Genomic DNA, 12,965 nt, shown 5'->3' with positions numbered 1-12,965 from the left:
TCTTTGAGAAATGGTTGCCATAAGATCAAATATTCAAGGTAAATATTTTACAGAATTTACACCTGTTTATGCCTTTGTACTATATGGTTAGGGCACTCTAGGGGATCACTAGGGAAAAAGCTTAACAATCCCAATTTCCCCTGGCTTCTGTTGAGAGCCGTTCTTGTTCAGTGGGGTGATGGCCTTGTGTTTTATTTCAGTGTCGTTGGCGGTGGAGATTCTGGAGGGGTGATCACAGCACCCCACATCAGTAGCAGTGCCCCCTGCTGGTAGCGGCATCACACTACCACAGCAGCCTGCCAAACCCTTACCAGCGGCCCAGGGCAGCATCACGTTACCACGGCAACCAGCCAAGCCGTCATCTGCTATCCAGGCCGCCATGCAGGCGACGCTGGCCTCCATCAAACTCCCTCCCCCTTCACCATCCATCAAGGCTGAAAAAGAGGTCAAAGAGAGCAAGTAGGTCACTTTAAATCGAAAAAAGGGAAAGTTTAGTCCACTATGAAATATATTTCTGAAATTCTTTTACGTGTATAATGGTAACAAATGAAAGAGATCAGTTTTCTAGTCTGACAATCATTAGATTATACTTTCAATTAATAGCAATAAAATATAAGGAGAAACTTATAGGACTTTTTTTTTTAGTAAATCTTCAAAATCACAAATGATAGATTTTCTGTAAACTTTTCTCTTGTAGGCTGAGTGATGATGAGGAGGAAAAACCCAAAAAGGAGGTTGTCCCTCTTGTCTTCAAAAATAAAAAGGAGGCCATGGAGGCATTCAAGAGTCTGCTCAAAGAAAAGGTCTGACTATTACAAGTATAAAACTTCTCACAGTATTGATATAATAGAGGCATTCAAGAGTCTGCTCAAAGAAAATGTCTGACATAAGTTGAAAATTACACAGATTATTGATAATGTCGGTAAAAAAAAGAGACATTTAACAGTCTGCTCAAGCTTAAGGAAAAGATTTGACTATTACAAGTATAAAACTACTCAGATTATATATAATGTCAGTAAAAATAGGCAATGAAAGCATTCAAGAGTTTACTCAAAGAAAAGGTCTGAAACATAGAAAGATTTCAATAAAACTGGAGTGGACTGTATCAAAAATGTTAGCGAAATATGGAAGTTACTACAATTAAGTCTGTGTGGAGGATGTATTTGTATTTTTATGCTTCTGCACATAACACCCCCCCCCCCCCTTGAATTTTATTTGAATATACCTTTTTATTTTCCAGGGCGTATCATCTAATGCCAGCTGGGAGCAGGCGCTGAAGTTGATCGTTAACGACCCTCGTTACGGTGCACTCAGACAGCTTAACGAGAGGAAACAGGCCTTTAATGAGTACAAAACAAAGAGGGCCAAGGAGGAAAAGGTGAATAATACAAACTATCAGAGGCTGCTATGTTATCAAAATCTAATAGAAACTATAAGAGGCTGTTATGTTATCAAATTCTAATCCACACAATCATTGTAAGCCTGAATTCATTATAACCACGTTCCTATAGATGTGTTTTACTTTAAATTCAAGAAAGATTTATCTTTCCTATTTAAAGACATCAGCAAGGAATCTTTTAAAAACTTTTTACGCGAAAACATTGGTTATTTTCTAGTAATTGTGTTGACATACATGTAACATTTTACTTTATGCCACAGAGAGAATGGTAGTTAAAATTTTGGTTCTTCTGGAGATTAAGTATTTGTAGCTGACCTTGTGTTTTGATTTAAGACATTATGACCTAGTATTTATAGCTGACCTGGTGTTTGTTATAGGAGGAGCAAAGACTGCGAGCTAAACACGCCAAGGAGGACTTAGAACATTTCCTTCTCCATGCCGAAAAAATGAACTCAAGTGTCAAGTATTGGTAAGTTTCTGTGGAAACCACCTTCTAGGATTATGTGCATGTCTGTGTAAACTTGATTATTCAGCAGATTTAATAAATTTTTTTGTTAATTATTGGTAGTATACAAGTGATGGAGTGATTTCTTTATTTTTAATACAGGAAGGCGGATAACTTATTCAGTGACCAGGATGTATAGCACAGTGTATATATATATATATTTTCTATTTATAACACAGGAAGGCAGATGACTTATTCGGGGATCAGGACGTGTGGCGCCGTGTCGACGATCGTGATCGACGCGAAATCTTTGATGATGTCGTCCACATGCTGGCAAAAAAAGAAAAGGTAACTAGAGGAGAAGATCCAAGAATTCATCAAAGGGTTGAAAATATGAGATTTAAATATTCTACTTCTGACAGGAATGAATGTGAATACATTTGTAGAAGATATCAGATGTGCTTTACAACTTAGACGAGGCTCATCAATTTGTATAAGGTCCCTTTAAGAATTCTTAATTCAAAATGATAGCATCTCCAGGTATACAGATGTGTCAATGTCAGTCGACATATCGGGTCTCAATAGCTCAGTGGTTAGAATGCTGGCATGATAGGTCAGAGGTTCTGGGTTTAAGTCTTGATTGAGACTTGATTTTTCATCTCCTGTGACAATAGAAAGAAGGAGAAGAACACGAGTAGAAAATGTAAAACATATGAAATGTGAATATTTGACTGTTAACAGGAGGAATCCAAGTCTCTGAGGAAAAGAAACACGAAGGTGTTCACGGAGATCCTGGACAGCATGCCGAGTCTGACGTTCTGTACGACCTGGTCCGAGGCCTCGCAGATGTTACTGGACAATCCACGATTTACAGACGACCCAGACTTACATAGTAAGTATAATTGATGACCCACACCTACATAGTAAGCAAGACATTAGACAATCCACGGTTTATTGATGACCCAGATCTACATAGTAATAAATCAATAAAAACTAGTGAATCTCTGATTGCAAATTGAAATAAGAAACCTTGCTTTACTAAGCATTTGCTTATGGAACAGATTCAACATTTTTTGCGATATGGTACTTTTGGGCAAATTTGTTTTCCAGAATTTTCTTTCAAAATTAAGTTTACATGTTACAACCCATTTTGGAATGCTTTTAAATCATCTGAATAGAAGAGATTTCAGAAAGTCTTTATAGTACACCTTTCAGAATCTATGTTATGTTTGATAGATATGGACAAAGAAGATGCCCTGATTTGTTTTGAGGAACACATCCGACTGTTGGAGCAGGAAAACGATGACGAAAAGGAACGAGAACGAAGACGAGGCAAACGACAGCAGAGGAAAAACAGAGAGGGGTTCCTGGTTAGTTGTCTTTAGTAAAACTAGGAAAAACAGAGAGGAGTTCCTGGTTAGTTGTCATTAGTAGAATTAGGAAGAACAGAGAGGGGTTCCTGATTAGTTGTCTATAGTAAAATAAGGAAAAACAGAGAGGGGTTCCTAGTTATTTTTCAATAGTAAAATAAGGAAAAACAGAGAGGAGTTTCTGATAACTTTTCAATAGTAAAATAGGGAAAAACAGAGAGGAGTTTCTGATAACTTTTCAATAGTAAAATAAGGAAAAACAGAGAGGAGTTTCTGATAACTTTTCAATAGTAAAACAAGGAAAAACAGAGAGGGGTTCCTGGTTAGTTGTCTACAGTAAGATGAGGAAAAACAGAGAGGGGTTCCTGGTTAGTTGTCACAAGAAAAATTTGATTCCTGAGGTTCACTAATGAATAGAAGGGGCAAATTTTTGTGTGCACTTCTGGAAATTCCTTTCATACCTGCAGTTATCTTGAAGACTTATTACTTGCAGAAAGTTTAAAAGAAAAAATGAAAAGTAATGGAATCTACTCTACCATGCATGGCTTTCATAAAAAATTGCACCAATTAGAATATTATGGAATGAAATACAACTTGCCTGTGACATCATTTGATGTCAAAGTCTAGACAGTATCTTCTGTGGTGTGGAGAGGCATATCAAAGTCAAATTGTAATTGTTTAAAAGAACTGCACAATTTAAAAAAAACTGTTTGTTCATTTATTTTGCATAAATTGAAAGTCCTTTCTTCGTAAGATTTTTTTTATTTATGATACACCTGTCCCTTGATTTGTGTAGGTTCTGTTAGATGAGCTACATGTTTTATGATGTGTTTATCTGTTGATATCTGTGTCTCTTTATTTGTGTAGGTTCTGTTAGATGAGCTACATGAGCAGGGGAAGCTGAACTCCATGTCTCTGTGGATGGACCTGTACCGAATCATCAGTCAGGACGTCCGCTTCACCAACATGCTTGGACAACCAGGTAAAAATACCATAACAAGGTCATAGACTGACCAACCAGGTAAAAATACCATAGTGAGGTCATAGACTGACCAACCAGATAAAAATACCTGTACAGGGTCATAGTTTGACCAACCAGGTAAAAATACCTGTACAGGGTCATAGTCTGACCAACCAGCTGATTAAAATACTGTAGATCACTAAATTTTCGCGACACCTTATTTTCGCGAGATTGTCATTGACTCTTTGTAAGCGAGACATAATTTTCACGAATAGTTGTTATGCTTCTATATAATCGTAAGGAATACTTTTGTACGCAAGAATTAAATTTTCGCGAACGCACTGTCTCACGTAATTACGCGAAAATAAAGTTCTCGCGAATAAAAAGTGTTTAATACAGTACTTGTACAGAGTCCTAGTTTGACCAGATAAGATGAAACCTCAAACAGATTTATAGCTTTGACCTATTTAGTATACATGTATTTATTATGATTTTAGGATCCACCCCCTTAGATCTGTTCAAGTTTTATGTGGAGGATCTCAAAGCTAGATTCCACGATGAGAAGAAAATTGTCAAAGAAATCCTGAAGGTAAGCTGCAGAAAAATTGAGCATACTTTACCTAATGAAGGCAATTTGTAGTTTGATTCTCATGCTGTTATTGTTTGATATTGTTTAAAAGGTCAATTCTAGTACAGTAGATCCTTGTTACAGTGAGTTCACACTTACATCACAGTGATTGTTAATCTCTTAAGCACAGTGAACCCTCAGATATCCGGACGCCAGATTTCCGGATGCTTCAGTATCCGGACGATTTTTCATCAGAACGAAATTTTTAAATGTTATTTTGTCTTGTTTAACTGGTGATTCAGATATCCGGATGCTTCACATATCCGGACAAATTGACTGGGAACCAAAGTGTCCGGATAAATGAGGGTCCACTGTATTTTGTAACAGATTAAATATTTAGCAAATCAAAATTGTCCATCCCTGATTCTTTCCTTTCAGCAACATGTTTACTATTATTTGCTATTTCCCTGCAGATTTTGTAGTACTTGTAATTTCTGTATAATTTATTCAGTCAATTTTGAAATGATTAATTTCTGATCCTGGCTGTTTTGTTATTACTTTGTCGTGTTGTTTTAGGATTATGTTTTTATCTGTCATATAGGGTTCTGTAGGAGAAAGGTTTTCTTGTGGAAGTCAGTACGCTGTTTGAGGATTTTGTTATTACTTTGTTGTATTGTTTCTTTAGGAGAAAGGTTTTCTTGTGGAAGTCAGTATGCTGTTTGAGGATTTTGTTATTACTTTGTTGTATTGTTTCTGTAGGAGAAAGGTTTTCTTGTGGAAGTCAGTACGCTGTTTGAGGATTTTGTTATTACTTTGTTGTATTGTTTCTGTAGGAGAAAGGTTTTCTTGTGGAAGTCAGTATGCTGTTTGAGGATTTTGTTATTACTTTGTTGTATTGTTTCTGTAGGAGAAAGGTTTTCTTGTCGAGGTCAGTACACTGTTTGAGGATTTTGCGGGACAGATTGCTGCTGATAGGAGAGCTAATAGTCTGGATACTGGGAATATCAAACTCACCTATAACAGTGTAAGTATATAAACTGGGTAAAAAAAGAAATCACATATAACAAACCTTTATACAACAAACATCATTCTCACATATAGCAGCTTAAGATAAGTAGACTCATGTGGACATTAATGGATACTCACATGTCGTAACACAGCAAGAAGTCTACAAGTATTATACTTGATTTTAAAAAATCACATATAACAAACTTAATACAAAGAACATCATTCTCACACATGGCAGTGTAAGTATACCCAGTGTAGGCCTTCAGCAAACACTTACACATAATAACACAGCTTAAGTCTGCAAGTATAATACCTGCTTATACAAAACTTAGATTAAAAAAAAAACATGGATAGCAAGGAATCATCAAACTTACTTCAGCACTGGAGTATAATGCTGTCAAATTACAATGTACTGTATTACAAGATTCACATATAACATCCGAAGTATGAAACTTAACAAGATAAATATCAACATGCACATGAGAAGGGTAGGGGGTGACCTTGAATTGTTTTGCAGTGAGTATAAAATTCAGATAACAAATTTACAGACACTTGTTTATCAAGAATTTTTACGTTTTAAGATTCTTAAAGAAAAATCTAGATTTGTTTTTGTGGTGTTGTTTTTTTTTTAATAATTTCTACATCAAGTTGCTAATGTATGGACTGGTTTGTATTTTTTGCTGTTATATTACATGAAGTGTTGGTTGTTTGTGTTTTTTTAGTTAATAGAGAAAGCTGAAGCTCGAGAAAAAGAAAGACTGAAGGAAGAAGCTCGAAAGGTAATACCACTCTCTTTCTGTCTGTACTTTAATCTCAGTATCTAAAACTTCAGATATCTTGAAACCTCGGATGTCTCAAAAATAGCTTTGGTCTTATTGAATGAAGGATGATGAGATTTGACTGTAGGCTATTAATTTCAATATAATGGTGTATCCAAGGAAGTGACAAATAATGTTTCAAAAAAATTCTCATTTGACTTTATTTTTGTTTACTATAAATCTTGGCAAGATGCAAATTTAGGGATTAATCAAAAAAAAAAAAAGAATATATGTTTTTTAATGAGAAGCACTTTTATAATGTCAAGAGAGATTGCCATAAAACCTATATGGACTATATGGACTAAAATTGTTATGGATATTTAATTTTAGCGATCTCAGAACCCTAGCTAATAATGCCAAAATTGATTTCTCACAGAATTCTGCTTATACAGTTAAACACGCTTGCATAATGAGACATAAAGAACTTTATTCGGTAATAACCAATATTTGCTCCCCAAACCAAACTTTGACGGGGAATTATGCATTTATGTACTTAAACAGGGGGATATATGCTGACTTCAAAGCACTGAATATTTTCATTAGAAATGACGTCATATCTTTAAAATGACGTCATGAAAATGACGTAAATTTAACAAATCCATGATTTCTACAGAAAAATGTATATATTACGTCAATATTTTGAGTAAAAATTACCGAGCGCAGGTCTGATCAGGCTCAATATTTTGATATAATGTGTAGAATGATAATATCAATGAAATATGTAAATATTGTTCCTGATCAAACTTGCGCTCTATAAATTTTAAAGCTAAAATTGTTGAAATTTTGTCCATTTTGTCCTCATTTTAAAAAATGATATAAAATCGGTCTAGTTTGTGACGTCATCAAAACAAAAATTGACAATAATCTACTTTGAAACTATAAATGTTCTGTAAATTTATATTTCTCATACAATTTATAGAATTCAGCACTTTTCAAGAATTTTCAAAATTTGACTTTTGTGGGGGCAAAGATATGCAATATATCGCATATAGTTCTTTGAATTCAAGAATTCCAAGAGAAGTTCCACCATTTAACCTTTTAGTGAAGAGTTCTACAATTTTTTTTTGTTTCTGGACAGATTGTGATGGAAGTTTTACCAAATTTCTATAAAAGTTTATAATTGTAGTCTTTGTTTTGTTGATTTCAGCTGCGTAAACTGGAGAGTCAGTTCAGGACAGCCTTAAAACAGGTCACCCCCGCGATAGAGCCAGACACAAAGTGGGAGGAGGTAGGAAATTACCATTAAATCTACTAGAGTAGATTTAAGTACTGTAACAGCACAAATATTCATTAGGGATTAAATTTTTTTGTTAACAATAATCAATGAAATTAAATCCAACATGAAATTTTATATGACTATATATTGATTACATTAAAAAAAAAATTAAATAAGATTGAAAATTGACAATTTATTTTGCTATTTTCTCTGAAGGCAAATAACAAAATGATGAAATGCAGAATGTTGACAGATTTTGAGATGTGACAGTTAACACTGCGTTTTTGGTTTCAGATTAAGGACAAGCTGGAGAGAGAGTCGGTGTTTGAGGCGATCACGCTGGAGTCGGAGCGGATCCGACTTTTTAAGGAGTACCAGGCCGTGTTAGAGGACACCTGTAGTCATCACCACGCCAAGAGAAAGAAACGCAAGCAGAAACACAAACGATCACGATCCAGATCTGTAAGTAATCACACTGTGTTAGATCCAGATAAACACAAACACAAACGATCCCGATCCAAATCTGTAAGTAATCACACTGTGTTAGATCCAGATCTCTATGTACCCTCACTGTGTTAGATCCAGATAAACACAACACATGATCACGATACAGATCTGTCTACCCTCACTGTGTTAGATCCAGATAAACACAAACGATCACGATCCAGATCTGTATGTACCCTGACTGTGTTAGATCCAGATAAACACAAACACAATCACGATCCAGATCTGTATGTACCATCGCTGTGTTAGATCCAGAGAAACACAAACACAAACTATCACGATCCAGATCTGTATGTACCCTGACTGTTAGATCCAGATAAACACAAACAATCCAGATCTGTATGTACCCTGACTGTGTTAGATCCAGATAAACACAAACAATCACGATCCAGATCTGTCTGTACCCTCACTGTGTTAGATCCAGATAAACACAAACGAACACGATCCAGATCTGTATGTACCTTCACTGTGTTAGATTCAGATAAACACAACACATGATCACAATACAGATCTGTATGTACCCTGACTGTGTTAGATCTAGATAAACACAAACGAACACGATCCAGATCTGTATGTACCTTCACTGTGTTAGATTCAGATAAACACAACACATGATCACGATACAGAAGTGTTTGTACCCTCGCTGTGTTGGATCCAGATAAACACAAACACAAATGATCACGATCCAGATCTGTATGTACCCTCACTGTGTTAGATCCAGATAAACACAAACGAACACTATCCACATCTGTCTGTACCCTCACTGTGTTAGATCCAGATAAACACAAACGAACACGATCCAGATCTGTATGGTTTCTCACTGTGTTAGATCCAGATAAACACAAACACAAACAATCACGATCCAGATCTGTATGTACCCTCACTGTGTTAGATCCAGATAAACACAAACGATCACGATCCAGATCTGTCTGTACCCTCACTGTGTTAGATACAGATAAACACAAACACAAACAATCATGATCCAGATCTATCTGTACCCTCACTGTGTTAGATCCAGATAAACACAAACACAAACTATCACGATCCAGATCTGTATGTACCCTCACTGTGTTAGATCCAGATAAACACAAACAATCACGATCCAGATCTGTATGTACCCTCACTGTGTTAGATCCAGATAAACACAAACGAACACTATCCAGATCTGTATGTACCATCGCTGTGTTAGATCCAGATAAACACAAACAATCACGATCCAGATCTGTCTGTACCCTCACTGTGTTAGATCCAGATAAACACAAACACAAACTATCACGATCCAGATCTGTATTTACCCTCACTGTGTTAGATCCAGATAAACACAACACATGATCACGATCCAGATCTGTATGTACCTTCACTGTGTTAGATCCAGATAAACACAAACAATCACGATCCAGATCTGTCTGTACCCTCACTGTGTTAGATCCAGGTAAACACAAACACAAACTATCACGATCCAGATCTGTATGTACCATCGCTGTGTTAGATCCAGATAAACACAAACGATCATGATCCAGATCTGTATGTACCCTCACTGTGTTAGATCCAGATAAACACAAATGTTGACGATCCAGATCTGTATATACCCTGACTGTGTTAGATCCAGATAAACACAAACACAAATGATCACGATACAGATCTGTATGTACATTGACTGTGTTAGATCTAGATAAACACAAACGAACACGATCCAGATCTGTATGTACCTTCACTGTGTTAGATTCAGATAAACACAACACATGATCACGATACAGAAGTGTTTGTACCCTCGCTGTGTTGGATCCAGATAAACACAGACACAAATGATCACGATCCAGATCTGTCTGTACCCTCACTGTGTTAGATCCAGATAAACACAAATACAAACAATCACGATCCAAATCTGTCTGTACACTCACTGTGTTAGATCCAGATAAAGACAAACACAAACTATCACGATCCAGATCTGTATGTACCCTCACTGTGTTAGATCCAGATAAACACAACACATGATCACGATCCAGATCTGTATGTACCCTGACTGTGTTAGATCCAGATAAACACAAACAATCACGATCCAGATCTGTCTGTACCCTCACTGTGTTAGATCCAGATAAACACAAACACAAACTATCACGATCCAGATCTGTATGTACCATCGCTGTGTTAGATCCAGATAAACACAAACACAAACAATCACGATCCAGATCTGTATGTACCCTGACTGTGTTAGATCCAGATAAACACAAACGATCACGATCCAGATCTGTCTGTACCCTCACTGTGTTAGATACAGATAAACACAAACACAAACAATCATGATCCAGATCTATCTGTACCCTGACTGTGTTAGATCCAGATAAACACAAACAATCACGATCCAGATCTGTCTGTACCCTCACTGTGTTAGATCCAGATAAACACAAACACAAACTATCACGATCCAGATCTGTATGTACCATCGCTGTGTTAGATCCAGATAAACACAAACGATCACGATCCAGATCTGTCTGTACCCTCACTGTGTTAGATACAGATAAACACAAACACAAACAATCATGATCCAGATCTATCTGTACCCTCACTGTGTTAGATCCAGATAAACACAAACACAAACAATCACGATCCAGATCTGTCTGTACCCTCACTGTGTTAGATCCAGGTAAACACAAACACAAACTATCACGATCCAGATCTGTATGTACCATCGCTGTGTTAGATCCAGATAAACACAAACTATCACGATCCAGATCTGTATGTACCCTCACTGTGTTAGATCCAGATAAACACAAACGAACACGATCCAGATCTGTATGTACCTTCACTGTGTTAGATTCAGATAAACACAACACATGATCACAATACAGATCTGTATGTACCCTGACTGTGTTAGATCTAGATAAACACAAACGAACACGATCCAGATCTGTATGTACCTTCACTGTGTTAGATTCAGATAAACACAACACATGATCACGATACAGAAGTGTTTGTACCCTCGCTGTGTTGGATCCAGATAAACACAGACACAAATGATCACGATCCAGATCTGTATGTACCCTCACTGTGTTAGATCCAGATAAACACAAACGAACACTATCCAGATCTCTATGTACTGTAGATCACTTAATTTTCGCGACACCTTATTTTCGCGATATAGTCATTGACTCTTTATTAGCGAAACAAAATTTTCACGAATTGTGGTCAGTACTCTGTATAATCTTAAGAAATTCTATTATACGCGAGAATCAAATTTTCGCAAGCATACCGTCTCGCGTAATTACGCGAAAATAAAGTTATCGCGAATAAAAAGTGATTTACAGTACCCTGACTGTGTTAGATCCAGGTAAACACAAATACAAATGATCCAGATCTGTATGTACCCTGACCGTGTTAGATCCAGATAAACACAACACCTGATCACGATCCAAATCTGTATGTACCCTGACTGTGTTAGATACAGATAAACACAACACATGATCACGATCCAGATCTGTATGTACCCTCACTGTGTTAGATCCAGATAAACACAAACAATCATGATCCAGATCTGTGTGTGTACCTTGACTGTGTTAGATCCAGATAAACACAAACAATCATGATCCAGATATATCTGTACCCTGACTGTGTTAGATCCAGATAAACACAAACTATCACGATCCAGATCTGTATGTACCCTCACTGTGTTAGATCCAGATAAACACAAACGAACACGATCCAGATCTGTATGGTTTCTCACTGTGTTAGATCCAGATAAACACAAACACAAACAATCACGATCCAGATTTGTATGTACCCTCACTGTGTTAGATCCAGATAAACACAAACACAAATGATCACGATCCAGATCTGTATGTACCCTGACTGTGTTTTATTCAGATAAACACAAACAATCATGATCCAGATCTGTCTGTACCCTGACTGTGTTAGATCCAGATAAACACAAACACAAACTATCCCGATCTCTATGTACCCTCACTGTGTTAGATCCAGATAAACACAAACAATCACGATCCAGATCTGTATGTACCCTGACTGTGTTAGATCCAGATAAACACAAAAGAACACGATCCAGATCTGTATGTACCTTCACTGTGTTAGATTCAGATAAACACAACACATGATCACGATACAGATGTGTATGTACCATGACAGATAAACACAAACGAACACGATCCAGATCTGTATGTACCCTGACTGTGTTAGATCCAGATAAACACAAAAGAACACGATCCAGATCTGTATGTACCTTCACTGTGTTAGATTCAGATAAACACAACACTTGATCATGATACAGAAGTGTATGTACCCTCGCTGTGTTAGATCCAGATAAACACAAACACAAATGATCAAGATCCAGATCTGTATGTACCCTCACTGTGTTAGATCCAGATAAACACAAACGAACACTATCCAGATCTCTATGTACCCTGACTGTGTTAGATCCAGATAAACACAAATACAAATGATCCAGATCTGTATGTACCCTGACCGTGTTAGATCCAGATAAACACAACACCTGATCACGATCCAAATCTGTATGTACCCTGACTGTGTTAGATCCAGATAAACACAACACATGATCACGATCCAGATCTGTATGTACCCTCACTGTGTTAGATCCAGATAAACACAAACAATCATGATCCAGATCTGTGTGTACCTTGACTGTGTTAGATCCAGATAAACACAAA

The 12,965-nt window shown here is 36.7% G+C and overlaps 1 protein-coding gene across 1 annotated transcript; it reads left to right on the top strand.

Annotated features, from left to right (window-relative positions):
* Positions 1 to 235: 235 nt before the first annotated feature.
* LOC134256283 (pre-mRNA-processing factor 40 homolog B-like) lies at positions 236 to 8,538 on the top strand. Its single transcript, XM_062738944.1, has 15 exons — positions 236 to 459; positions 698 to 803; positions 1,241 to 1,378; positions 1,777 to 1,868; positions 2,084 to 2,192; positions 2,586 to 2,736; positions 3,081 to 3,214; positions 4,082 to 4,196; positions 4,673 to 4,764; positions 5,503 to 5,523; positions 5,672 to 5,767; positions 6,474 to 6,530; positions 7,717 to 7,797; positions 8,080 to 8,247; positions 8,365 to 8,538. The coding sequence occupies exons 1-15, from the start codon at positions 380 to 382 to the stop codon at positions 8,536 to 8,538; spliced, it is 1,614 nt and encodes a 537-aa protein (XP_062594928.1). The 5' UTR covers positions 236 to 379.
* The last annotated feature ends 4,427 nt before the right edge of the window (positions 8,539 to 12,965 follow it).

Source organism: Saccostrea cucullata, unplaced genomic scaffold, assembly GCF_032062105.1.
Source record: "Saccostrea cucullata isolate Sc308-1 unplaced genomic scaffold, CSIRO_AGI_Scuc_v1 ctg12871, whole genome shotgun sequence".
Taxonomy (NCBI): Eukaryota; Metazoa; Mollusca; class Bivalvia; order Ostreida; family Ostreidae; genus Saccostrea; species Saccostrea cuccullata.
This window is presented reverse-complemented; position numbering and strand designations above follow the sequence as displayed.